The sequence below is a fragment of the Chiloscyllium punctatum genome, chromosome 18, assembly GCF_047496795.1.
Source record: "Chiloscyllium punctatum isolate Juve2018m chromosome 18, sChiPun1.3, whole genome shotgun sequence".
Classification (NCBI taxonomy): domain Eukaryota; kingdom Metazoa; phylum Chordata; class Chondrichthyes; order Orectolobiformes; family Hemiscylliidae; genus Chiloscyllium; species Chiloscyllium punctatum.
This window is the reverse complement of record NC_092756.1, coordinates 84,288,197-84,314,537: the sequence shown is the minus strand read 5'-3', so window position 1 is coordinate 84,314,537 and position 26,341 is coordinate 84,288,197. Positions and strand designations below refer to the sequence as shown.

The window sequence follows — 26,341 nt, the reverse complement described above, 5'->3', positions numbered from 1 at the left end:
GAATCGCTCACCTTTAATCAGCAGTAGCCAAAACTATTAGTTGACAAAAGGATTATTCCAAGGGAAACAACACCGAACATTAAGGCAAAATGCATTTTAATAGTTACAGGGTGAGGGCAAGTGCTATGTTGCTCAAGTTTTATTATAGTCAAATCATGTCAGTGCCCAACACCACCCATTTCTGTTTCATGTGGTCCAAACCATAAATTGTTTAATAAAGATATCACTGCAGTCAGCACAGTCTTTTTCTACAAAGTGCTGTAGAATGGTGCTGAATATGCAGGTGTTGATTTAGGAGCACTTTTTATAAAAGACAAGGAAACCACTACTTACTTTTCGCTTTTTAATTTCTTTTTCTAAACACAAATACATTAACAAACAGCATACAAACAGAGGTATCAGTGATTGAAATGGTGCATGAGCTGCAATAGTACATGGTGCTCAGAGGCAGTTTGAGCCTCAACAATGGAATGATTTCTTCACGTTTAAACTTTTCATTCATTATAAATTTATTTTAAACAAGCGCATTTTTCTTGCTGTCCGAGCTGCTTTTTCAATATTACAATTTCACTTTTCGGGCAGGCAAGAGATAAGGAGAGCAAACATGGCCTTTGGAAACTTGTGCTTGGGAAGGCAGCAGATTCCATGTCAATAATGTCTCACATTCCACCATATTGTATTAAGGTTACAGAATGACATACATTTCACACCAAGGGGCTTCAAAATGAACAATGGCCTGGAAAAAAACACAACCTAACCTTGGACCAGTGAAAAGTGGGTTTGTCTCCCACATTTGATGGAAGCTATCGAACAAGAGTACACGAGGCTTGTGTACTGACGCAATAAACCTCCACCATTTCTTCAGATTCCAAAATACTATTATACACGAAAGCAAAAGTTGTAATCATTTAAGCCCATAAAACTGGCAGGCCAAGTGAGCAAATACAATAAGCCACCAGTTAAAATTGAGCCCTGACAAAATCCTCCAACTGCACTTCATTAAGCATGGTTATTTTAAAAAAAAAGCAAGCAAAGCATCAGTCAAACTTCAGAACATCAAATGTTCAAGGACACTGCCAAGCATGCTCCATCAGTTCTGTGTCCAGATGGAAAACAGAAGTTAATGACAAAAGTATCAGCAAATCTTGCAACTGAGAGAATGTAGTACTCTGGTAAATTAAAACTGCTTAGTAAACTATTCTCAGTGTTAAAAAAATCATGTTTGGGGATGATACATATGTTAGGGATAAACAAGCCATGCAGTTCTGAATAAGCAACAAACTGCAGAGAAAGAGAAAGAAAGCTTACCTTGCCCACATTCTGGTCAAAATCTAGAAGCAAATTTCAGACTAGCCAAAAAGCATGTCGTACATGTTGAGAACACCTTGAGAACATATTTAACTGTTTCTAAAAAAATAAATAATTTTACCAAAAGGTTTATGCTTGGTGCAACACTGACTATTTTGAAAAGAGAGAGAACTCGAACACCACAGTTCTACAAGAGCACAACTTTCAATCTGAGAGATAGAAAAATAACACAGAAGTATGGAGGCTTGTGAATGCAAGGGCACTTTTACTGTTTTAGTCAAAAGCTGGCTTGACCCAAGATCATGGAGACTCAAGCAGCATCAAGATTGTAACCATTGGGGTCCAGAGTGATTCGATCACACAATAACCACAGTTAATGTCATCCAACTTTAACAACATGGTGAGCAAGGTGACACACTCAAGACACAAAAACACTACATAGTCCCAACTGCACAAGGCCATGCAATAGCAACCATTACAACCATCAATTTTTTTTTTGTTTTTGTCTCTTTTGCAGGGGAGGGAAAAAAGAGGGGTGGGGAAAAAGGGACAGGTTGATGGGTCAAGGCAGACATTAAAATTAGCATGTTTTCTAAAGACATGCCAATTCCATTTTCAAAACCCAATGGACTATGAAAAAAAGATATAAAAGTATTGTACAAGTTTACAGTGTCACCCTGGAACACTGGCTTACTTTTTTTAAATTTTGTCATTTTATCCATCAAAAAATATAAACAAAGAAATGGATGTACCCAGCGTTCCAAGGGTGTTTTCTTTATTATTCCTTTAGCAAGTTACCTGTTTTGGGTCAATTGGAATTGAAACACAATTAAGGAAGTTGGATTGGTTATACTTCACATCATTGGGGGAGGGGGAGGAGGCTGGAGGTGGAGAAAATTGGTTATTAGCCCTCATTGTTCAAAACTTCTAATAAGAATTGGCCATAATCTTCAGTTACAATATGACAGAGATAAGTCACTTCCCAATTGGAAAAAAGCTACCATTAACTTTTAAAAAAAAACAATTTCTTCCCTGGAATCAGTATATTCAACTGTTACTACAGAGTCACATGTACATTGAAGAGTGAGAATGCACTGGCCCAAAGAATTCTGGGCAGGAATAAACTTGGAAAGCACATCCTGAACTCAGGATTCCACAGTTTCCTGAGACAACCACTGTTCAAACTGGACTGCATAAGGGGTTGTTGCTAGTTGAAATCTATGGAAGCAGCAGAACCTTAAAATTACAGTTTACATACATTAGATGTTTAACACTGTACACTTACAATGTAGACATTTACACAAAGGATATAACACTGATGACTAACAAAATTTAGGCATGGGCAAGTCTTGCTTCATGCATGATGTTTCTCCTGCTTCCTACGAAATCTCAAGGACACCATAGGATTCAGCCACGCTGCTGCTATTGTGGTCCAATTCTTATATTTAATAAATGTGAATAGCAATAATTAAAAATTTCAACAAGACATGACAAGACAGATTGAATTTTAGCACCACTTATGTAGTCCCATTTCTTTCACATGACCAATATCAGCAACCAATGCCTTCAATGGAATGTACATAAAGGATATGCAAGGAGCTATGGAATATGATTTAGAAGCATAACTTAAAAGCAACCATTATAGCTTAAAAATGGGATTTAAATTACATTCTATGGTTCAGTACATTCTACTTTTACCACACAGGGGGTATTAAAAGTATAGCAAAATAAAAGTATCAACAAATCCATGACATGAATGCACACTTTGGAGCCTTGTTCCAACACAACCAAAAACCTTCTTAGGCAGAGACAGTGAGAAAAAAAGAGAGTTGAGAGATGGGGTCGGAGAGAAGCAAGGGAGGGAGGGGAGTGTTATAAGTTTTGTTTCAACCAGATGAAGCAAATTCACCCAGGCTGTGCAGAGACAGCCTCAACATTTTAAAGATACGCGAGGCACATGACTGCACACACAACAGCAGCCAAGACCATATAGATTGAATATAGATCAGGAGGTAAATACAGCAATGTGAAATTGCAATTGTGGAGAGGTGAGGAGAGAGGGGGAGTGATAACTGACAAAGACAAAAGAAAGAGGGATGAGAACAGGCAAGAGACAGGGATCAATAAGGCTTATCTCTACATTCTCTTTTTTTTAAACTAAATGTCAAAGTATCGGTTAGCTAAGGAATATCTATTATTAGCAGTAACAAACCAAATCATAGTCAGCACAAAGTGCTAGATGTAGAACTGGTAGTGTGATTGCTAAGACTTCAACGAATAAAAAATGCAAATGCTGCCTTGCACAGTAGGCAAATCTTTCCAAAACCAAGGATTATTTTTCAGGGATTCAGGGCTCAAACACAAACACAAATAGGCAAGAAAAAAATGCTAGCCTTACCAGCAACACAGAACGATTTTTCAAATAAATTTGACTGAGAAAATGTGATTCAGTAAAGCAGTTCAAGAAGCTCGTAAATTTACACAAAACAAACCAAGCAAAGCTAATCTATTATGGATCATGGAGACTGATCCCAGCAGTTGAGTGACCTAAATGCTACAGGAGAGTCTTGTTGCTTATTACACAAATTCAGAAATCAGAAGCACAAAGCTAGGTGAAAACCAGGAATCATTTCAAGTGCATTGGAATCCACTCTTTTTGGTTCAGATCTCGCACAGTTTAAATGCATGGCATCACCACCAAAACATACAAGTTAGAAAATACTAATTTCAAGTATAGACACCAAGTTAATCAGCAAGGATGTGGATTCTTGGTATTGTGGAAGAATCTTTGAGAGAAACAGTTGCATTAAACCTGCCAAGTGGTCTATAGCACTGACATTCAGGTTTTTACCAGTTCAAAGCATCCTTCATGTACACTGACAGGAGTCATAATGCCAAAACAAAAACAAGTGCCATGTCATCCTCCAGATCCATTACATGCCAATGTAATTAGGGTTATAATTCTAAAATGTGACTACACTGACAACTTAAGTTGCACATCCCACAAAGCAAATCAATTGGATTTCTAAAGTTTCAGTAATAAAAATTGAGAGTTTATTACTGTACTACTGTCTGCTTTGATTGAATCTAGTAAATTACAGGGATTTGCATAATTATAAATCAAACTGTCCAGCAGGTTTTAGACTCAAGCCTGAAAAGACAAGTAGTACAGGTTCTAACTACTTAGAAAACCAAAACAGTTTAACAAGAGATTAACTGAACACTAATCCAGCAACAGGTTCAGTTTTTACAATCTGTTAAAACTAGAGGACCACAAAATAATGTACTTTCTGGTGTGTTCTACTCGTTCTTCCCACAATCAGAAGCAACTTTTCTCCACTTCGTAAAAACAACTGGCCTCAAGGCAACATGTCAACAGTGCATACCTTAACCAAAAAAATCTCAACTGAGCTTCAGAACTGATTGAAAGAGGATTTGACCTAGTTGCAAGCAAAACCAATCCTGGCTCACTCTGAAACTAGTTCAAGGAGGAGTCAAGCGAACAACAGCACCCAATTAGAGTTTTTAAGAAAAGGCTGTACTATTCATAGCAGCACAAACTTTAGTATTTTTGAGCAATTGCTTTATCAAAAATATCAATTGTGAAATACTGGAAAACATTCATGAGCAATCTTTACTTGCAAGTGATGAACAAGTATCTGCAGTCCAATCTTAAACATGCATTTCACTTTTTATGCAAACCAACTTCACGTTAATTTGATTACTTATGCAAACCTAGAAACCCTGCCGAAGATGATGTCACAAGATACCTTCACAGCACTTTTTAAAAGAAAAATCCTAAACTTTGGAAACATTTGTAATGGTTTACTTAACATTCCAGAGAGAAAGTAAGGCGAGTGTCACTTCACCCAAAACAACAGCAATGAAGGGGAGGGGGGGGGGGGGGGAAAAGAGTCCAGAGCAAAACAAAGTGAGAGCAGGAGACAAGAGAATACACGTGCAGACAGCTGCAATCAGACAAGTCACACGCACCATGCCACTGCATTTGAAATGAAGTTAACAATTTAAAAAGTTAAAAGCTATTGTGCCATACTGCGGGCTGAGAATATCCACTCAGCTTCTGTGTCTCAAACTGCTCAGAGAGAGCTGCAAGTTCTTTCAACTATGACAGCAACCTCAGATAGGGAACATCACACATTGCTCGCAAGTATTAGGGGTGGGGCAGAATAGGTGGATAGAAAGAACATTTTATTAATGGTTTTTTTTAAAATACATCATTTATTACAGGTCTTCCAAGTCTCTTGAAGGGCCAAAGTGGATTTAAGAAAGCCTTGGCATTAGAGCAAAATGCAGATCATGGTATGCAAATGGATCTGTAACTGTTCTCACTTTCTTCATGTAAAATCTTCCTCCCGAAGAATGGTCCAAAGAGTTGCCAACTATGCCAGGATGATTAAAGATAGGCCTGAAAAACCATTCATGGACATAAACTGGGGAGAAAGAAAAATCCAACCACATTTTGCATGTCAGCCAGCACTAAACAGGGGCCCCATATTCTGGCTACATTGAAGAAAGGTCAACTGAACCATTGAACACTAGGGCTTTTTTTTAAAAAATAAAAAATTTACTACAGCCGCCACAGAAACACAGCAAGTTTCGTGCCGAGATGATTTGCCATTTTTTGTGAACTAGAACTGTCCGAGTAACGATGTAATTTATTTTCCCCCAAAGACTGCCAATTGTTTGTAACAGGAACTTGCTAAATGTGAAAAGCGTGACTTCTTTCTCAGCCGACAGTCAGAAATCCACATCCTTTAGTTGCTTGGTTTTATGTTGGAGCGAATTTCTTGGCCTGTGCTCGCACTCGTTTTTCATACTCTACTCTGTTCTGGCTGTGAATGGAAAAAACATGAAAAATTTATTGTTATAGATTTGGGAGAAGATTTTAAGAGTATTTTTCATAAGTTTTTTCATGTGCATATTAAGTGAAAAAAGTTACAAAAGTACAAGTAGAAACATTGCACTACAGTAACATTGACAATAAACTGTCAATTATTCTTCAAGATACAGTCTAATTTATTTAAACTAAAATTAAATAAAACATTAAATTAAATTACAATCCACATTGTACTATATCACATTACTCTACTCACTGCACCTCCATCTAGGCTCCTGTCCATGGGAGCAAGTTATTATACCCATACTTACTAGGCCTACTGCAAGTTAACAATGGACACCCACCCCTCCCCCCTCCCACTCCACATCTTTACATCTAAAGGAGTAACCACCCCACACCCAGCAAAACAGAATAGAATAACCACCAAAACAAATATAATATAAAGCATATCGGATTTAACACCAAAGCAATACCAAGCCAGACATCTCAAAAGGGAGAAAAACAAAAGAGTAACAAAATTTATATTACGTCAGGTTAACGTCTGCAGGAGTGCCTGACTTAGTAGGGAAGTACCCTGCCTGCTGTGCTCCCCTTCCCTGGGCTGCCTTCATTTCAGCTCCAGATCTGTCAAACCTTAATTTAAAAGGGCTCTAGGTATTCCTCCTACTTTACATTACAAACTGCCCTCAAGGGTGGCTAATTTTGGTGGTGGTGATGGTGGGGGGTTGTAGGAACCAACCTTGCCTGGGGTATGGCACACAGCCCAACACAGCAGCCTGTACAGACTACGGCCATCTTGACTCTTCCAAAACGTTTACTTTAAATAGTTTGTTACCTAATTGGAGATTAAAAATCTGTTCATTGTGTCCCATTAAATGGCTCCTCCATTATTTCCAGACCCATAAACGGTGTTTCCAGGTGGTCCATGCCTCAATTATCGGGAAGTGCATGCAGAAACTGTTCAAGCTGAACTTAATTTATTAATTCAAGGTCAATATTAGAGGGGATTGCAGTATATATCCAATTTCAGCTTGGATCTTACATGCACCCTTATCATCTGTACTGGTGAGACCACAGTTGGATTATTGTGTCCAGTTCTGGTCACCCTACTATAAGAAAGATACAAAGGCTTTGGAGAGGGTGCAAAGAAGGTTTACCAGGATGCTGCCTGGACTGGAGGGCTTGCCTTATGAAGAAAGGTTGAAAAAGCTCAGACTTTTCTCTCTGGAGAGGAGGAAGAAACAAGACCTGATTGAGGTATACAAGATAAGAGAGGAATAGATAAATAGCCAGAGACTTTTCCCCAGGGTAGGACTGACAGATACAAGGGGTCATAGTTTTAAGATATTAGGGGAAAGATATAGAGGAGACATCAGAGGTAGGTTCTTTCCACAAAGAGTTGAGAATGCATGGAATATGTTGCCAGCGGTGATGACGGAAGCAGAGTCATTAGGGACATTCAAGCAACTGCTGGACATGTACATAGAGAGCAATGAGTTGAGGGGTGCGCAAGTTAAGTTATTTTACATTAGGATTAAACCTCAACACAACCTCATGGGCCAAAGGGCCTGCTCTGTGCTGTACTTTTCCATGTTCTACTCATTCATTTAATGAAGAGAAGTGACGACAGAAGCAAGTTTTAAAACAATTCACGTGATCTGCTGCCCACACTTTATTCTCAAAGGACAAAGGGATGTTGAATAATTGCCCAAGTCATTGCCATTGAGAAAGCAACTGTGAACTATAGGGTCCCAAATCTTCAAACAAACATTCAAGGCTTGAATCTGTTCAGTTTGAGAATAGTTCATAACAATGTTTCTTGCTTCTAGTGAGCCTTCTAGTAATGAGTCATGTTTATAAGGTTAGCTAATTATCTTAATGAACTATTAGCTAAGGATGGTTCAAGAAGTGCTGCCCCATGTAACCGTCGGCATTAATTTTTACAAGCACAGTTGGTTGAGTATGATTTGTACTACACCTATTACAAATAGCCAATCACGACTTGATTAAAATCATCCATTCGCAGGGATACAAAGTTTACTTACCCAATACTGCACTTGCACTGATCAAACATTATTAAAGCACGTGAAAAGCAACACACTGAGATTGACAGCAGCATCATAAAGTGGAAAACACCTCATGCGTAGCAACAGTACAAAACAGTTTTCTCAAGCTGTTCAAATTTGATATACTGTATTCTAGGGTCCAAGACAGACCTGGGACTTGATGGGTCTGAAAGTAGCAGCTTCTTGCCCATTTAACAGTATGGATAATACACAAAATGAATAATTATCTGTTCAGAAATGCCTCCTGCAGGAAAAGTGATTTCTACTAAACAATTGAGTGCACTAATAGATAAACTAATCAACTGAATATGATCAAGCCTTGTACCTGTTCAATTATCAGGAAGCTTGGGGAACCTTGTTGCTTTCTCAATGGCAATGTTTTGCCTTGAATGAACTCAATCAGCACCCATCGTTCCTTTAATATAAACTGTTGCGATTATTTACATTTTGACATTCTTGCACTTGTCCTAGTGACTGCAAGATAAAAAGTTTGAACAAAGCATTTTTTTCTGTAGTATTCTTTTTGTTCACAAGCTTCTCAACTTGCTCCACACCACCAAAATAGATTTACATCCATAAGTTGCCAGATATTTCTTTCCAGCAGCTTCTTTAGAATTACACTGATTTTGTTCTGTTGTTCTACACATTCTCTGCATTAAGTCAGCTACATACTCATCCATTCGCTCAGCTTCTGTCCTCTTGAAGTTTATCATGCTCTTCTCCATATTTGACAATACTGGTAAAGATTACTACCTGCAAATTTGAAGCTGCTCCTGAACAGTCACGTCTAGGTCATTAACGTAGACTGTGAAATGCAGGGCTTTTATTACCATTCCTAGGAAACTAGAATGTAATCTTCCTCTAGTCCAAAAAAATTGTTTACTATTACCGATTTCTGAAACGGAGCTATTTTGTATTCATGCTGCCATCTTCCTTTTATGTTCATGTGCTTTGCTGACAAGTCTGTGATGTGGTACTTTAATCAAAACATCACCCTCCAACTCCAGTACCTCAACAAAAAAAAAAGTTAAACAAAATCTGCCATTAATAAATCCATGCTGATACCCATTATTTAACTGTCACTTTGACAGATATTAGGTCCCAGAATATCATTCTGGATACCTCTCACATCAAAAGATGATTTACTAGTCAAAGATTTGGAGGTTATCCATAAACCCATAATCCACTTGTCCTCTTACCCCATTCCTGTGTGAGAGAATGATTTGAAGATTATGGCTTATACATCCACAATTTTCCTTATTTCCCCTAGTATCCTTAGATGCATCTCATTTAACCCTACTGACCTACCCACTTGGAATATAGCCAGCACACCCAAGCCTAGATGATTAATAGAGATCAAGTAATATAAACCTAGAGAAGATTTTTAGGTCAGCTGTCAGATTCTTATACACAGAGTCCATTTACCTTTTTCGTTCCCCTCTTTGAACTGCATTAAATCGAAATATTACCTTAACATGAGAATTTAAAAAAACGTTCTTCAATTTGCATTTCCAGGCAGAAATCACATGCCATGATGTAAGCCTCGAAATCTTTGTCGTCTGAACATAATGATTCAAATTCAGCTTGCAATTACATTTACCAGCATTTCATAAGTAGCTAGCAAGCTTCCATCCAAGACACATACTTGCAAAGGTCTAAACATTAGTAATGAATATTTAGCCATATATTATTTCATAAGCTGAAATAAGTATATCGCTGAGTAAGGTGAAGCACCAGTAAAGAGCAGGCAGTATGGTTTCATGTTCATTCAGTCGATAACCCCAATGTTAGAACCAGGAAATTAAGCTTTGGCTAGAATTTCCCATCAGACTTAACACTGCACCATCCAATCTTAATAGGACAGGGTAACAGGACTTATCTCCAGAAATACTAGACAATTGTTATTAACTTTGAAATGGATTGCTTAATGAAATCAACATTAGGGAAAAAGAAAAAAAGTGTCAATGATTCAATTAACTTTTCCTCTAGTAGAATTAAGCCAACTGGTCACTATATGGGAAGTATAGCTGCAGTACAGGACTTACTAAAGCCAAGCATTTCTGTTAACAAACCTACATACCAGTAGATTGTGTATGCTTCTGCTTGTGCTGGGTCTTGAATGTTTGGTTCGTTTAGAAGTTCTTGAATTCCTAGTAATATCTATTTTAAAAAAAGAGAAGGCAGGTCAGTGGTGAAAATGAAACAAGTACTGTGGAGCAGACTCTGCAAAATGTGTTTTGGAAAAAAGTGAAAATTATTTCAAACCTGCTTAATAGTAATAGCAGGTCTCCAATCCTTATCTTCCTCTAGAATGGATAGACACACAGTACCAGAGGGATACACATTCGGGTGGAATATTGGAGGCTCAAATTTACCTGTTGATTAGTTAAAAAACTTCATCTTGAATCATGCAGGTAGAATTAAAGAATATGCACAAGATCGCCCAGGGACAGTCAGAATGAGCAAATCTGTATTTGCATCATGCTCCTCCTGCTCTGGTTGCTCAAAACAGAAAATACACAACTGTTGCAAGGTTTTCAGCTTTCATTTGTTTTACACCAAGCTTCTTCAGCCACCCTTTTCCCATTTCATTTCCTCTTCAGAGAAGGTAATAACCTTACTGAAGGAAGCTTGATCAATTGCATCTGAAGCATTAATACTTTTTTTTAAGATTTAGGGTTTAAAACAAACATATAAGCAGGTATCACCTGAAGCAAAGAAACTTCAGCATATGACAAATTTACTTTGCATTAAAGAGTTAGGTCATGAGCGAATGCATACATTCATTCAATATAGTAACATGCTCGTAATAAGCATTTGTGCAGAAGGCCAGGTCAACTGTCAAACTAGAATATGGTTACAGCTTCCACCACTTAAAACAAACAGTTACTTATACAATCCAGAGAGATTGGACTGCAAATGTGTTTCTTTAATAAATACCAATTCAACAAAAATGCCTCATGTATTGCTTATTTCAGCCAGAAATGTCCACATTTACTCATATAGGATAAACTGCCTTTACATGAAGGGTTTTTCCACAAAATACAACTTAATTGCACCAGTGAATGCTTCCCACCAAGAGCTGTTTAAGATTTATGGAATCGCTGAACTACAATGTTAAGTCTAAAAGGACAGCAGAGACGACTAAGGAATGTTTTTCCAGAAAATGATTTATAATCTTGACAGCTGCTGTACTTGATCATAGATGGCAGTACTTCAACTTCTAAGAACAGGATTCAATTTCAATCAATGCTAGCTCAATCCTTACAGTCATTTTAACAAGTAGGCAAATTATTCTGCACATTATACACAAACAATACTATGAAGTTGATTGATATCCACAGTTAGATTCGTTCCCAAGTAAATTTTAGCCTGTTCTGAAATGCCAAAACTGAGGAATTCCCAAGTTAAAACCAAAAACCTCAGATGATTTTTCAATTGGATAATGTAAAAACGTCAAAACCCAGATAATGACTATTAAGTTGAAATGCCACCAAGCTTCTCTCATGTAGTCCAGAGTATTTGATGCTGAAACACAAGATACAGTGGTCAGTTATTCAATTTCCTTCCGGGTCGAAGGCAGAAATGCCTGCACATGCTTACACTTTGGTGGCGATGAAGGGTAGTCATCCTTAAACAGCATTCGAAGCTTATACTGCCCACCTTCCCACGGCGTCTAGAAAAGAAAAATGTCTTCAGTTAATGGAATACATCTATCCAGGTTACTAATCAAGACTATTTTAGTGACTTGAGTCAAATACCAATTCAGAATTGTTATATAACAGAGTCAAGAAAAAAAGTGTACAGAAACAAAGCTCAACCAGAAATAACTTTCAATATTAACAGAAGAAAGTTTGAAAAATCCAGTTGCACAGAGGTTTTATTCTAAAATGCTACTTGAGCCCTTCATTACAAGAAAATAAATACGTTATATAAAGTATTTTCCAAGAGTATGTGCGTTTTGGGGGGGGGGGGGGGGGAAGAAGAGAAAGAGACTGACAGCCCAGAGCAACACAAATTAGGAACTCAAAACATTATATCAGACACAACCTAAATTACTGCCAGAATATCATAACTGAAATTTTTAAGTACACAGAAAACCATGCCAATACATTATCTACATCTCAAAGTGGAGGTGATCTTGATATCTCCCCAATGTTGACACTTCCTTTCTTAATGCAGTTGAGAGTTTACTAAACTACTTCAAAGCAATTAAAAGACAACCACATTGAGACTGGGATTGCTATTAAAAAAAAAGGCACAAAAAAACCAATAAATATTAATAATAAAAGTCCAATCAATAACTTGTCATGAAGGTCAGGGTTATTTAATAAAACTATCAGTGGTGAGCTTTTATTCATTGGATCTTCATGGAAAGGACTAGGGAGTTTGCAAAGAGGTGCAAAAGGCTAACTGGAAGATGCAATGAAATGTGGAAAAATGTGAACTTGCCCATTTTGGTAAGCTATACATATTATTCCTGGGGAGTTATAGAACTGTGCAGTACAAAGGGTTTCGGGCAACACAGAACATAAATCAGTTGTTATGTAGATACAGCAGATAGTTGCAAACAAAAGTTGCTTAGAAACTCAGGTAGTTTGCTGCATCTGTGAAGATAGAAAAACAGTTAATGTTGAGTACTGTTACCTTCTCTGAAGAGGAGGAAGGCTGGGACTGTTGCTCCTTCTGCAGATGAGGTTGAAGGGTGACCTTATTGAGGTTTATAAGGTCATGAGGGGTATAGATAGGTGAATGGTGGGTGCCTTTTCCTTCGGGTGGAGGATTTCAAGACTGGGGGCATTTTCTTTTAAAAAAGGTGAGAGAAGGTTTAAAAAAACATAAGGGGCAATTTTTTTGGACAAGATTGGCTCGTGTAAGGAATGAACTTTCAGAGAAAGTGGTGGATGCAGATACAGTTACAACATTTAAAAAGACATTTGGTTAGGTACACAAATAAGAAATGTTTGGAAGGATACAGGCCAAACGCAGGGCAGGCAGGACTAGTTTATCTTGGGATTATGGTAAGCATGAACTGGTTGGATGAAAGGGTCTGTTTACATGCTGTATGACTATGATTCAATGTAAACAGTTCTTCTCTCCATAGATGCTGGCAGATGTGTTTCTCCTGCAATTTCTTTTTGTTTCAGATTTCTAACATCCAGTTTTTGTTTTATTGCAGCACATTAGGAAGGCAATGGGATGTTCATTTTTATTGTAAGGCAAATGGAATGCAAAAGAAAGAGTTTTGTTATAGTTGTATGGGACGTTGGTGAGACCACATGGAGAATGTCTTGTGCAACACTGGTCTTGAGAAGCCACTTAATTGCAGTTCAAAGACAGCTTACTCAACTTATCTCCAAGATTAACAGGTTATAAGAAAAGGTTGAGCACATTGGGTCAGTATTCATCAACTCTAATTCCTCAGAACTCTGCCAATCTTATTGAATGACCCAACAGACCCCTCTGGTCTCATATCTTTCCACTAACGCTAAAACTATGCCCTCTAGTTCTGGACTCACCCACTCCAAGGAAAAGGCCTTGTCTACTTACCTACTAACACCCCACATGATTTTATAAACCTCTATAAGGTCACTCCTCAGCCTCTGATGCTCTATGGAAAACAGCGCCAGCTTATTTAGCCTCTCCAGCTCAAATCCTCCAAACCTGTCAACATCCTTTTAAATCTTTTCTGAACCCTTTTAAGTTTCACAACACTCTTTCCATAGGAGGGAGACAAGATTTGCATACAATATTCCAGAAGTAGCCTAACCAATGTCCTGTACAACCACAACATGACCTCCCAACTCCGATACTCAATACTCTGACCAATAAAGGAAAGCATACCAAGCGCTGCCCTCACTATCCTATCTACCTGCAACTTCACTTTCAAGGAACTATGAACCTGCACTCCAAGGTCTCTTCATTCAGCAACACTCCCCAGAACATTCCCATTAAGTACACAAGTCCTGCCCTGACTTGTCTTCACAAAATGCAGCATTTCACATTTATTAAACTCCATCTGCCATTCCTCAGCCCAGTAGCCCATCTGATCAAGAACCCGTTATACGGAGGTAACCTTCTTCACTGCCCATTACACCTCCAATTTTGGTGCCATCTGAAAGCTTACTAACTATATCTCCTCTGTTCACATCCAAATCATTCATATAAAATGACGAAAAGCAGTGAACCCAGCACCACTCCATGTGGCACACCACTGGTCACAGGCCTCTAGTCTGAAAGGCAACCCTTCACCATCACCTTGTCTTCTACGTGCGAGTCACCTGTATCCAAAAGGCTACTTCTTTGTATTCCATGAGATCTAACCTTGCTAACCAGTCTACAAGTGAGTTTGTTGAACACCTTACTGAAGCTCATAGATCATGTCCATTCCTCTACCCTCATCAATCCGCTTCATTTCTTCACAAAAAAACTCAATCAAGGTTGAGATACATTTCCCACACACAAAGCCATGCTGACAATCCCTAATCAGTCCTTATCTTTCCAAATACATATAAATGCTGTCCCTCAGGATCTCTCCAACAACTTGCCCACCATCAATATTAGGCTCATAGGTCTTTGGTTCCTTAACTTTTTCTTACCATCTTTCTTAAAATAGTGGCACATTAACCAACTTAGCCTTCCAAAACCTCCTGCGTCTAATGATATAAATATCTCAGCAAGTAGCACAGCAATTATTTTCCAAGCTTCCCACAGAGTTTGGGGATACACCTCAACAGGCCCTGGGGATTATTTCACCTTAACGCGTTTTAAGACATCCAGCACCACCACCTCTGTAATACAGACATGTTTCAAGATGTCACCATCTATTTCCCTACATTCTATACTTTCCATGTCCTTTGCCACAGTAAACACTGATGCAAGATACTCAGTTAGTATCTTAGTGAATTGTTAACTGTCTCTCCCTCCACAGATGCTGCCAGACCTACATTTCTTCAGCGATTGACTTTACTTCAGACCTCTAATATCTGCAATACTTTGTTTTTATCTGTATGAAATCATGTTGTTGCTATTAAAGTGACTTCTGAATAAATGAAATGCTAGCAAAATATCCATAGTGTCATTTTATTGCCAGAAGTTGAAACTAAAAAAAATGCCTGGAGATAACTGAACCACCATTACCATGGAAACACTATCCCTGGATTCCAACTAAACAGCTTTTTTCAGGCTCTTAAATTTAAATAATCACTGGCAAAGGAGGTACTTGGCACAGTGTGAATTTGGCCCTCAGTTTTCACTGCGAACTGAAGTTCTGGGAGGAAATCTCTACATGCTCACTCATTGCTATTATAAAACAGCAACATGCCATGTTGGAGGGGGAAAAAAGCAGCATTTTGAGTATAGAACCAGTGTTCAAATAATGATAAAATTTAGGAAGGGAGAATGGAAGTACCAAAGTAGCAAAATCAAAAATTTAACATTTCACTCAATCTTATACATTGCATTTGCAAAATGCAAACTATTGGGCTAACCTGTTAAACTGCAGTGAACATCAGCTACACGCAAAATCTTAACTGAACATAAACAATTTGGATTGAATGTCACAAAATTATGGTAATTGGCAAAAGAACTAGATGGCAGATGAGAGCTGTTGAAACAATATACAACCAAGTCATGACCTGGCATTAAATGGAACCTGATTCAATTGTACACCAAAAAGATGTGGACAAATACTGGAAGCAAAGTTTGAGAGCCGGGGGGAAAAAAACAACGGTGTGTGGGACCACCTGAATAGCTCTTTCGAAGACCTGGTACCAAATACCAGTCTTTATAATGCTGCAACATCACATTTTTCGACAAATGTAATCCCTCATCAGAATAGTGACATTTAGCATATTTCAAGAAGGAAAAGTTTAAGCTCTACTGAGTGCAATGATTGAAGTTAGGTTTCCTGATGAAGGGCTTTTGCCCGAAACGTTGATTTCGCTGCTCGTTGGATGCTGCCTGAACTGCTGTGCTCTTCCAGCACCACTAATCCAGTATTTGATTTTCAGCATCTGCAGTCATTGTTTTTACCTAGCTTGGCTAATTGCACACCAGGTGATAAACAATGACTCTGAACTTGATTACTACTAGGCTTGAGATAAGCGTAGCGTCTTACCACATCTTTTAGAAAGGTCTCAAAGTGTTTCATATTTTAAAAAAGACAAATTACTTTGATGTTAACTATTACAGGGAAACAGGTCTGCATAAGGTCTCAAAGAACAGTACTTGAGAATGAACAGGTCAATTTTGAGAAAGCTTGATTACAAAGAAACTGCTCTCCTGAAGTACACAACAAGACTTGTTGGACTGACCTGAACAACCAGAAAGAACACCTCAATGCAAGTAGGGTACCTGCTTGGACATGTATCAAAGAGTTTTGAAACAAAAACACTAACAACAAGCAACTCCACAAGACTAAAAGGTCCACCAAAAATTTTAGAAACATTTTCTTTATGCTTTCATGGGACATGGACATTTGCTGGCAAGACCAGCATCTGCTGCCTGTTATTGCTCTTCACGGAGTGGCTGGCTCAGCCATTTCAGGGGCACTTAAAAGTCAACACTATTGCTGTAGGTCAAGAGATTCTGGGCAAATATAGCAAGGAGGAGATAAACAAACTAGTTGGGTTTTCCTTTACAATCAGTTATAATATTGGTGTCATAGTTCATTTAAAATTTGTAAATGAAATTAAATGTCACTAGGGTAGTAAACAGGGACGCAAGCAAATGCCCTTGGATATCATGCAATGATACCTAGATTTATTCATGGAATTTAAATTTCACCAGCTACCATGGTTGGATTAGAGCCCGTGCCCCAGGGCATTTGCTTGGGTCCCTGGTTTACTACCCTAGTAACATGTAATCTCATTTATAAATTTAAATGAGGTATGACACCAATTTAAACTATTTTTCAACTTTTTCCTCCTCAAGAGAAATACAAAGCAACCGTAATCTGTTGCTGTGCTGATATTATACTTACTGCCTTTTTACCCGGAATAGCACATTCCCAGTTCATTAAGTTTAGAGTACCATCTGGATTCTTTGTTGGTACTGCAACAAAGCCCTGTCAGCAAAACAGAAAACAAGAGTAGAAGAGACAGACTTATACAAAGTATAATTTACCTTTACCTAAGTGAGCATGTCAACAACTGTAAGACTTTGATAGAACACTACTCCAAAGCAAGGTTACAGGATTTCATATTCCTACTCCTTAAAAGGCCAAGTTTTTTTTTTGGGTAAGGTAGAACACACAGCACCCAGTCAGGCAGGCATTTTTGTTTCGAATTACATTTAGGTTACTTTGGGGTCCAAACCAATACCTGAAAGCTTGTTGACAAGGGTCCACAGAAACAAATATTTTTCTTCATTTCTCTGCCTATAAAGAATTGCAGTATTCTACTCGAAGGTGGCATGCCCTTTCGTGGGGGAGTGCAACTCAATGGGCTAAATGCCGTCTTACTGCACTGTAGGGATTCTAACGATTCTAGTTTCGGATGCATTTGAACAATCAAAGTTTAGAACTCACTTTAATATGACAATTCGTGAATGGGTGCTAATTGCTGATAGTCTCTCTGTAGAAAGGCCAAATTTAAGATTCTAACCTGGCCAACTCAGATTAATGTTTTTATTTGGAGACATACCAAGATTTGTTTCAAACGTTTTGTAAGGAGACAAACACTGGCACATTCAACCTATTCTTTTAAATATCCCATCACGTTCCTTAAAATGTGATCCTGGACCTACATTCCGTAATCAAATTATTCAATGCTCTCCTGACTGGTTCCTCATTCTCCATTAACTTCAGCTCATCTAAACATCTACTACATATACGCCAGGTCTCACTAAAGCCTGTACAGTCATCACTTCTGTGTTAGCTGATGTATATTGGCACCCAGCCCAACAACACTTCAAATATAAACCTTTTGCTTTAAATCCCTTCATGGTATCACTATACTCCATTCCTCAAGCCACCATCCTGAGAACGGAAAAAGCTCATCCCTAAGTTATTCTGCTTTGGCTGAAAATAGCAGCAGGGATATTACTTTGATCTTGTACTAGTAGCATAGCAATTTCATGAAGAAAATTAACCACAGCAAACAAAGTCATACCAATTAAAGTAAAATCAACGTAGCAGAGAAGGAAGCAGTCACACTACCTACCTCTTTGACATGATAAAGCACTTACATTTGTCAGAGACCAAAACTTTAGATTATTAATTCAATTATGCAAGTCTTTATGAAACAATGGCCTGTGTACACTCTACAATCGTTGCTTTCAGAAAAGAAGTGGATAAATATTTGAGAAAATACTGCAGGGACAGAGGCAAGGAGCAAAATTTACTACATTGCTTTTTGAAAAAGCCGGGACAGACTTCATTGGCCAAGTAGTCGGAGCTTCCTTCTGTCCTATTATCAAATTTGCACTTTCCACCACAACCTGTGCTATGCAGTCAACACTAACCCTTCAAGCAAAACAAAGTTTGGACAAAATCAGATGTCAAGTTTGGCGTCAAGATCCCAATAGATCAAATAGGATTCCTAATGCAAACATTGTGGAAGGAATAGCTGACATTCCTACTAAGAAAAAAATACTTACAAAAGGATGATCCTTTCTCCAGGCTTTTCTTTCTTGTGCAAGTCGACTCAATGCAATTCCAGACATATTTTTTACTTCAACTGTCCCCTGCAAAATAAGCAAATAAAAAGTGCAAAAGAGGTTCAAAGCTTGCCTGAATTGAAGTGGATTAGTCATAACACGAGGTTGGACAAACTTGGAATGTCGTCACAAGAGAACACTGCAGCGAGGGGTGACCTGATAGCCACAGACAGGGTGGATGGTCAGTCTTTCTCCCAAGTGGAGAAATATCAGATAGCACAGGGCAGACGTTGAAGGAGATGTGCTCGGCAAGTTTTTAAATTAAAACAACCCAGGGTGGTAGCTGGCTGGATCAGGCTGCAAAAGCAGGTGGTAGTAACATACAACAGGAAAGTTTACGAGGCATTTTCAGAAACATGACTGGTAGGGAATAGAGAGAAAAATCGACATATGCAGGCAGAAAAAAATTAACTTATGATCAGACAAAGCAGACTGAGAGCCTATGTCAACGTTCTGTGTTCATTAATATAGAAACAGTCATAGATATACAGCATGGAAACAGACCTTTTGGTCCAACCTGTCCATGCAGACCAGATATCCCAACCCAATCTAGTCCCACCTGCCAGCACCCAGCCCATATCTCTCCAAACCCTTCCTATTCATATACCCATCCAAATGCCTCTTAAATGTTGCAATTGTACTAGCCTCCACCACTTCCTCTGGCAGCTCATTCCATACACTTACCACCCTCTGCGTGAAAAAGTTGCCCCGCAGGTCTCTCATATCTTTCCCCTCTCACCTTAAACCTATGCCCTCTGGTCCCGGACTCCCCAACCCCAGGGAAAAGACTTTGTCTATTTATCCTATGCATGTCCCTCAATTTTGTAAACCTCTAAGGTCACCCCTCAGCCTCTGACGCTCCAGGGAAAACAGCCCCAGCCTGTTCAGCCTCTCCCTATAGCTCAAATCCTGGCAATATCCTTGCAAATCTTTTCTGAACCCTTTCAAGTTTCACAACATCTTCCCAATAGGAAGGAGGCCAGAATTGCACGCAATATTCCAACAGTGGCCTAACCAATGTCCTGTACAGCCGCAACATGGCTTCCCAACTCCTGTACTCAATACTCTGACCAATAAAGGAAAGCATACCAAACACCACCTTCACTATCCTATCTCTACTTTCAAGGAGCTATGAATCTGCACTCCAAGGTCTCTTTGTTCAGCAACACTCCCTAGGACCCTACCATTAAGTCCTGCTAAGATTTGCTTTCCCAAAATGCAGCACCTTGCATTTATCTGAATTAAACTTTATCTGCCACTTCTCAGCCCATTGATCAGGGTACCACTGTAATCTGAAATAACCCTCTTCGCTGTCCACTACACCTCCAATTTTGCTGTCATCTGCAAACTTACTAACTCTACCTCTTAAGCTTGCATCCAAGTCATTTATGACAAAAAGTAGAGGGCCCAGCACCGATCCTTGTGGCACTCCACTGGTCACGGGCCTCCAGTCTGAAAAACAACCCTCCACCACCACCCTCTGTCTTCTACCTTTGAGCCAGTTCTGTATCCAAATGGCTAGTTCTCCCTGTATTCCATGAGATCTAACCTTGCTAATCAGTCTCCCAAGGGGAACCTTGTCCATATAGATCACATCTACCGCTCTGCCCTCATCAATCCTGTTACTTCTTCAAAAAACTCAAATTTGAGACATGAGTGAGATGAGAAATTTTTTCAAAGAGTTGTAGAAATGATTTTCCTTGGAAATTTGGAAATTCTCCCCACAATGTACGAAGGTGCTCCTGTTCCTATTTCTTATGCACTTATTGCTCAAAGTACAGTCCACATGAAATGTAGCTACTGCCCTGAAGTGTTTCAGAAAACCAAAAACAATTTGGCATTGTTTTCTCAAACGTGCATCACACCGCTGCTCAGGGAAGATAGTGGTTCTGCGTCCCCCATTGCTAATAGCATTGATAAGTGATTGAGCCAACTAAGGCATCAAGATAAAAAGCATAGAAAAGTATCAAAATCTAAATAGCATGACTAAAAGACATGAGTTATAATGCATAAACAAAGTAACTTTCACTATTTTAACTAAAACAAATCCTAGCCTAAAGGCCCAAGTGTTGAAAAGGTAATGGTGAATAACACGCTTAAAAAAAAACACTATTTTAAGTCAATGATGAGAAGTAGTCAAGCAGAGCTCCACATGGAGGGAGCACCAGTTCTGTAAAACAAAAATGACTTGGGGGGGGGGGGGGGGGGGGGGTGGTGGAGAGAAGAGAGAAGGCAGCAGGTAGATGCAAGTTTGGGCTGGTGATGATATGTCAGAGGCAGTGTGGAGCAGATGTGTGGAAAGACAGGTAAGACGGTTCAACAGTGTTGTGCCGAGTTGGAGGGTTGGATCTGAGATGGGGGGCACGGGGGGATGGGGATAATGGAACTGGTGAAGTCGACATTGCTGCTGTGTGGTTGGAGGGTCCCAAGACAGAAGATGGGGCTTTGTTCCTCCAGCTGTTGGGTGGCTTGGATTTGGCTGTGGAGGCAGCCCAGGACTTGCATATCCTTGGCAGAGTGGGAGGGGGAGTTGAAGTGGTCAGCCACAAAGTCATAGGACTTGTATGGTGAGTGCCCCAGAACTGTTCCCCGAAACATACTGCAAGTTGCCGTTCTCTCTCTGATATTAGTGAGCTAATTTGCTTTGCTGACCTTGAGGAAATTGGATATTCCAAGGCTAGGGTGAGATACCTAATTTGCAGGTAGATTGTAAGGAAAACACATTACCATCTCTTGGCATTCAAAGCCATTTTGCATGGCCATTTCCTAGTTGTTCAAAAGCCATTTACATTGCCATCTCCTATTTACATTTTCATCCCCTATTCAGAAATCAATAAGAACATTACAGTTGGAATGTTACTACTCCCTTATAGATACAAAAAGACAATTTGCAACAGATTTGATTAAGGTATGAGTTGCATTAGATTGCTCTATCAGCTGGTGCTTCGAGATAAACCTGAACTAAAATCTGGTGATGCGTGATTTTTAACTTTGTATACCCCAGTCCAACACCAGCACCTCCAAAATCATTGTTTCTGAGGATGAAGGACTAGTTACTGCATTGTGTCTTGAATGGCATGCAACTGGGGTTTGTCTTGTGGGCATCACTAACCATGATATAAAGACTTTGTACAAAGGAAGGACTGTTTCCTTTGTTCAGAGAGCTTTTGCCACGACCCCCGTATGCCTTGCGACGTGTTAAAGATTCCTCCAGAAAGCTTGCACTATACTGTGTTCAATAAATTCGGTTGTTGTTCACAGAAGTTGGCATTTGCAGTTGCTTTAATGTGTAAAGAACCTCAGGAAAAAAAGCATAACATCCCCAACGCAGAGGAGACCACGTCAAGAGCAACAGACACGGCAAATGAGGTGAGAGTTGGGCAGGGAAATCACTGTTGGATGTGGAAGGCACCAAAGGATCCTTCCACATCTGACAGATTTTCTTGCACATCCAAAGCATCTCATCTACTGTGTCTGTTGCTCTCGCTGTGGTCTCTTCGACATTGGAGAGACAGGCCACCAACTCAATGTTTCAGGGAACATATCTGGAACACACACCAAACCACCCTATCGTCCTGTGGCCAACCACTTCAACTCCCCCTCCCACTCCGCCAAGGGCATGCAAGTCCTGGGCTGCCTCCACTGCCAAATCCAAGTCACCCAACAATTGGAGGAAGAACACCTCATCTTCCACCTTGGGACCCTCTAACCACATGGCATCAACATCTACTTCAGTTTCTTCATCTTACCTCGCCCCACCTCACCCCAAATCCTACCCTCCAACTCTGCACCGCCCTCTTCAATTGTCCTGCCCATCTTCTTTCCAACCTATCCAGTTCACCCTCCCCTCTGACATACTAACACCATCCCCCAAATGCATCTACTTAACGCCTTCCCAGCTACCTTCCCCTGCCCCCACCCTATTTCCCTCTCAGCCCCCTTCCCTGCCACACACACCCCTCCATATTAACTCTCCTACTCCTCTAACACTGCCTGACTGGCTATGCTTTTCCAGTGCCACGCTTTTCAACTGATCATCTGCAGTCCTCACTTTCTCTCCTTCTCCAATGTCTCAAACAACTTTCTGGTGAAGCAATTTACCTATAATTGATTTAATTCATAGTTCATTGGGTGGTTGCCTTTACCAGGCCACGGTGGGGTTTGCTTGCTACTTCAATTCACCCTGATCCCACATTAACCTGTCACAGACCTGCTAGTTTTCCAGCTCAAAGGACAGCAACTCATTTTTTACTTGGGGACCCTACAGCCTCCAGAACTCAATTCAGTAACTTAGAGCCTGACTCTGTTCTATGTTTTTCAACCCAGCCCACATCCTGATCCTGTCATGACATGGGCTGTTTTTAAGAGCCTACCCATTCTCTCCTACTCGAGTTCTCATTACTACATTCAGTTTCTCTTCTGTCCTGGCCTTTTGGCAATAATCCCATCTGCCTACCCCCTTCACCACTCTCCTTCCCTGGACTCTGTCTCCACCTAGGTCTTCTCTTACTGCACCACCACCCCCCACCCCAAATCTCTTAAGCATAAAAACATTTTCCTAGCCGCTATCTGATTAAGAGTCATCTCTGCTTTCTCCCTGCAGATGCGACCAGACCTATTGAACTTTGCCCGAAGTGTTGTCCTGGATCTGACTTGGCCAGTAATAACACTTGGAATCCAAGTGAGGAAATATTAGGACAGGTAAACAAAAGCTTAGTCAGAGGTAGCTTTGAAAGGAAACAAGAATAGTAGAGAGGCAGAGTTTTAGGGAAGGCATTCAAGAATTTTGGGCTAAGGTAGCTGAAATAATATTGCCAGTGACAGTGAAGTGAAAGCCCATGAGCTCAAAAGAGGGAGCATAAAATCAGTGTTCTAGGGAGGTGCAAGGTCAACATGTGAAAGAAAATGAAAAGAATTAAAATCAAGATATGACACACTCAGGACAAATGCCAATCTGCAGAGCAAAAGGAGTTCACAAATCCAAGACATCTTTCAGACTTCATAAATTAGCTTTCTAAAGATCAGAACCAGATACTAATGGAGAGACGAAAAAGAGGAAGCTATGTAAATTGGATGGAAACTGTTAGAAATTTAAACTCGTCCTATTCAATTTAGGAATAGGAAAATGCAGCTACATGTTATAGCTCAGGGGAAAGGCATTCACTAAGTAATGACCATCAAAACTGGAACTTTATTTACGCCTATTTGGATTAAGCATGCATTTAGCTGTGAATTTTGTTCTACATGAACGATTAACAAACTCTAGGATTATCTTAATGAAAATTTACTTTCTCTTTCTAATTATTCAAAGTGTAGTGTCTCAACTGCAATTCATTCACTGCCTCATCGTAGTTCTGCAAAATGTTTAGGTCCTTCACTGACTAAGTTTTATTTTGCAATCTTACAGTAGTGCTTATGCACATGAAATTGTCTGTTTGATTTGAATTAATGTTTAAAATATTTACTTACAAAAAAGAAATGCCTTGTTGAAATACAAGGCAGAACAATGGCATACATAGACAAACCAGACCAACAATCTGCTTTGTCCAGCTAAGTGTGGGGTCAGAATAACAACCTTCAAATAAAAGGTTTTAAAACTTGTCAGTTCATCAGCAGGTTATCATTCAATTAGATTATGGCTGATCTGTTTATAAAAAATATAAAATCTTAACTAGTTCAGCAAATTGGTAACCAGATGATCTTAAATCAAGGTAGTTTGAGGAGAAAGTGAGGACTGCAGATGCTGGAGATCAGAGCTGAAAATGTGTTGCTGGAAAAGCACAGGTCAGGCAGCATCCAAGGAGGAGAATCGACGTTTCGGGCATGAGTCCTTCTTCAGGGATGAGGAAAGTGTCCCCAGCAGGCTAAGATAAAAGCTAGGGAGGAGGGACTTGGGGGAGGGGCATTGGAAATGTGATAGGTGGAAGGAGGTTAAGGTGAGGGTGATAGGCCGGAGTTCGGGTGGGAGTGGGAAGGTCAGGAAGACGGTGCTGAGTTAGAGGGTTGGGACTGAGACAAGGGGGGGGGGGGGGGGGAGGGGAAATGAGGAAACTGGAGAAATCTTGAGTTCAGCCCTCGTGGTTGGAGGGTTCCTAGGCGGAAGATGAGGCGCTCTTCCTCCAGCCGTCATGTTGCTATGGTCTGGCGATGGAGGAGTCCAAAGACCTGCATTTCCTTGGTGGAGTGGGAGGGGGAGTTGAAGTGTTGAGCCACAGGGTGGTTGGGTTGGTTCGTCCGGGCGTCCTAGAGGTGTTTGCTGAAACGTTCCGCAAGTAGGCGGCCTGTCTCCCCAATATAGAAGAGGCCACATTGGGTGCAGCAGATACAGTAAATGATGTGTGTGGAAGTGCAGGTGGATTTGTGGCGAATATGGAAGGATCCCTTGGAGGGAAGTAAGGGGGAAGGTGTGGGTGCAAGTTTTGCATTTCTTGTGGTTGCAGGGGAAGGCGCCAGGAGTGGAGGGGAGTGTGGACCTGACAAGTGAGTCACGGAGAGAGTGGTCTTTTCAGAATGCTGATAGGGGAGGGGAAGGAAATATATCCCTGGTGGTGGGGTCCGTTGGGAGGTGGCAGAAATGACGACGGATGATACGATGAATACGGAGGTTGGTGGGGTGGTAGGTGAGGACCAGTGGGGTTCTGTCCTGGTGGCGATTGGAGGGGGCAGGGCTCAAGGGCAGAGGAGAGGGAAGTCGAGGAGATGCTGTGGAGGGCATCAATCATGTCTGGGGGGAAATTGAAGAAGGAGGCCATCTGGGTTGTACGGTATTGGAACTGGTCCTCCTGGGAGCAGATGCAGCGGAGACGAAGGAATTGGGAATATGGGATGGCATTTTTACAGGGGGCAGGGTGGGAGGTGTAGTCTAGGTAGCTGTGGGAGTAGGTCGGTTTATAGTAAATGTCAGTGTTGATTCGGTCACCCGAGATAGAGACGGAGGGGTCTAGGAAGGGGAGGGAGGAGTCTGAGATGGTCCAGGTAAATTTGAGGTCGGGGTGGAAGGTGTTGGTAAAGTGGATGAACTGTTCAACCTCGTGGGAGCACGAGGCAGCGCCGATACAGTCAGTCATCGATGTAGTGGAGGAAAGCAGGGAGGTGGTGCCAGTGTAGCGGCGGAAGATGGACTGTTCCACATATCCTACGAAGAGGCAGGCATAGCTGGGGCCCATGCGGGTGCCCATGGCTACTCCTTTGGTTTGGAGGAAGTGGGAGGATTGGAAAGAGAAGTTGTTCAGGGTGAGGACCAGTTCAGTCAGTCAAAGGAGGGTGTCAGTGCAAGGGTACTAGTTGGTACGGCGGGAAAGAAAGAAGCGGAGGGCTTTGAGTCCTTCGTGATGGGGGATGGAGGTGTACAGGGACTGGATGCCCATGGTGAAGATTAGGCATTGGGGACCGGGGAAGTGAAAATCATGGAGGAAGTGGAGGGCGTGGGTGGTGTCCCAAACGTAGGTGT

The 26,341-nt window shown here is 40.5% G+C and overlaps 1 protein-coding gene across 2 annotated transcripts in view; it reads right to left on the bottom strand.

The window, feature by feature from the left end:
• Positions 1 to 329: 329 nt before the first annotated feature.
• The window catches only part of LOC140489268 (SUMO-conjugating enzyme UBC9), a 46,500-nt gene continuing 20,488 nt past the window's right edge, over positions 330 to 26,341 (bottom strand). For both annotated transcript variants that reach the window (XM_072588633.1, XM_072588632.1), the window contains 6 exons: positions 18,832 to 18,918; positions 17,216 to 17,299; positions 11,836 to 11,908; positions 10,498 to 10,607; positions 10,313 to 10,392; positions 330 to 6,161 (listed from right to left, as the gene is read on the bottom strand). In XM_072588633.1, coding sequence (XP_072444734.1) covers positions 6,098 to 6,161; positions 10,313 to 10,392; positions 10,498 to 10,607; positions 11,836 to 11,908; positions 17,216 to 17,299; positions 18,832 to 18,897 — 477 coding nt within the window. In that variant the 5' untranslated portion in view covers positions 18,898 to 18,918 and the 3' untranslated portion in view covers positions 330 to 6,097. The remainder of the gene's footprint in view (positions 6,162 to 10,312; positions 10,393 to 10,497; positions 10,608 to 11,835; positions 11,909 to 17,215; positions 17,300 to 18,831; positions 18,919 to 26,341) is intronic.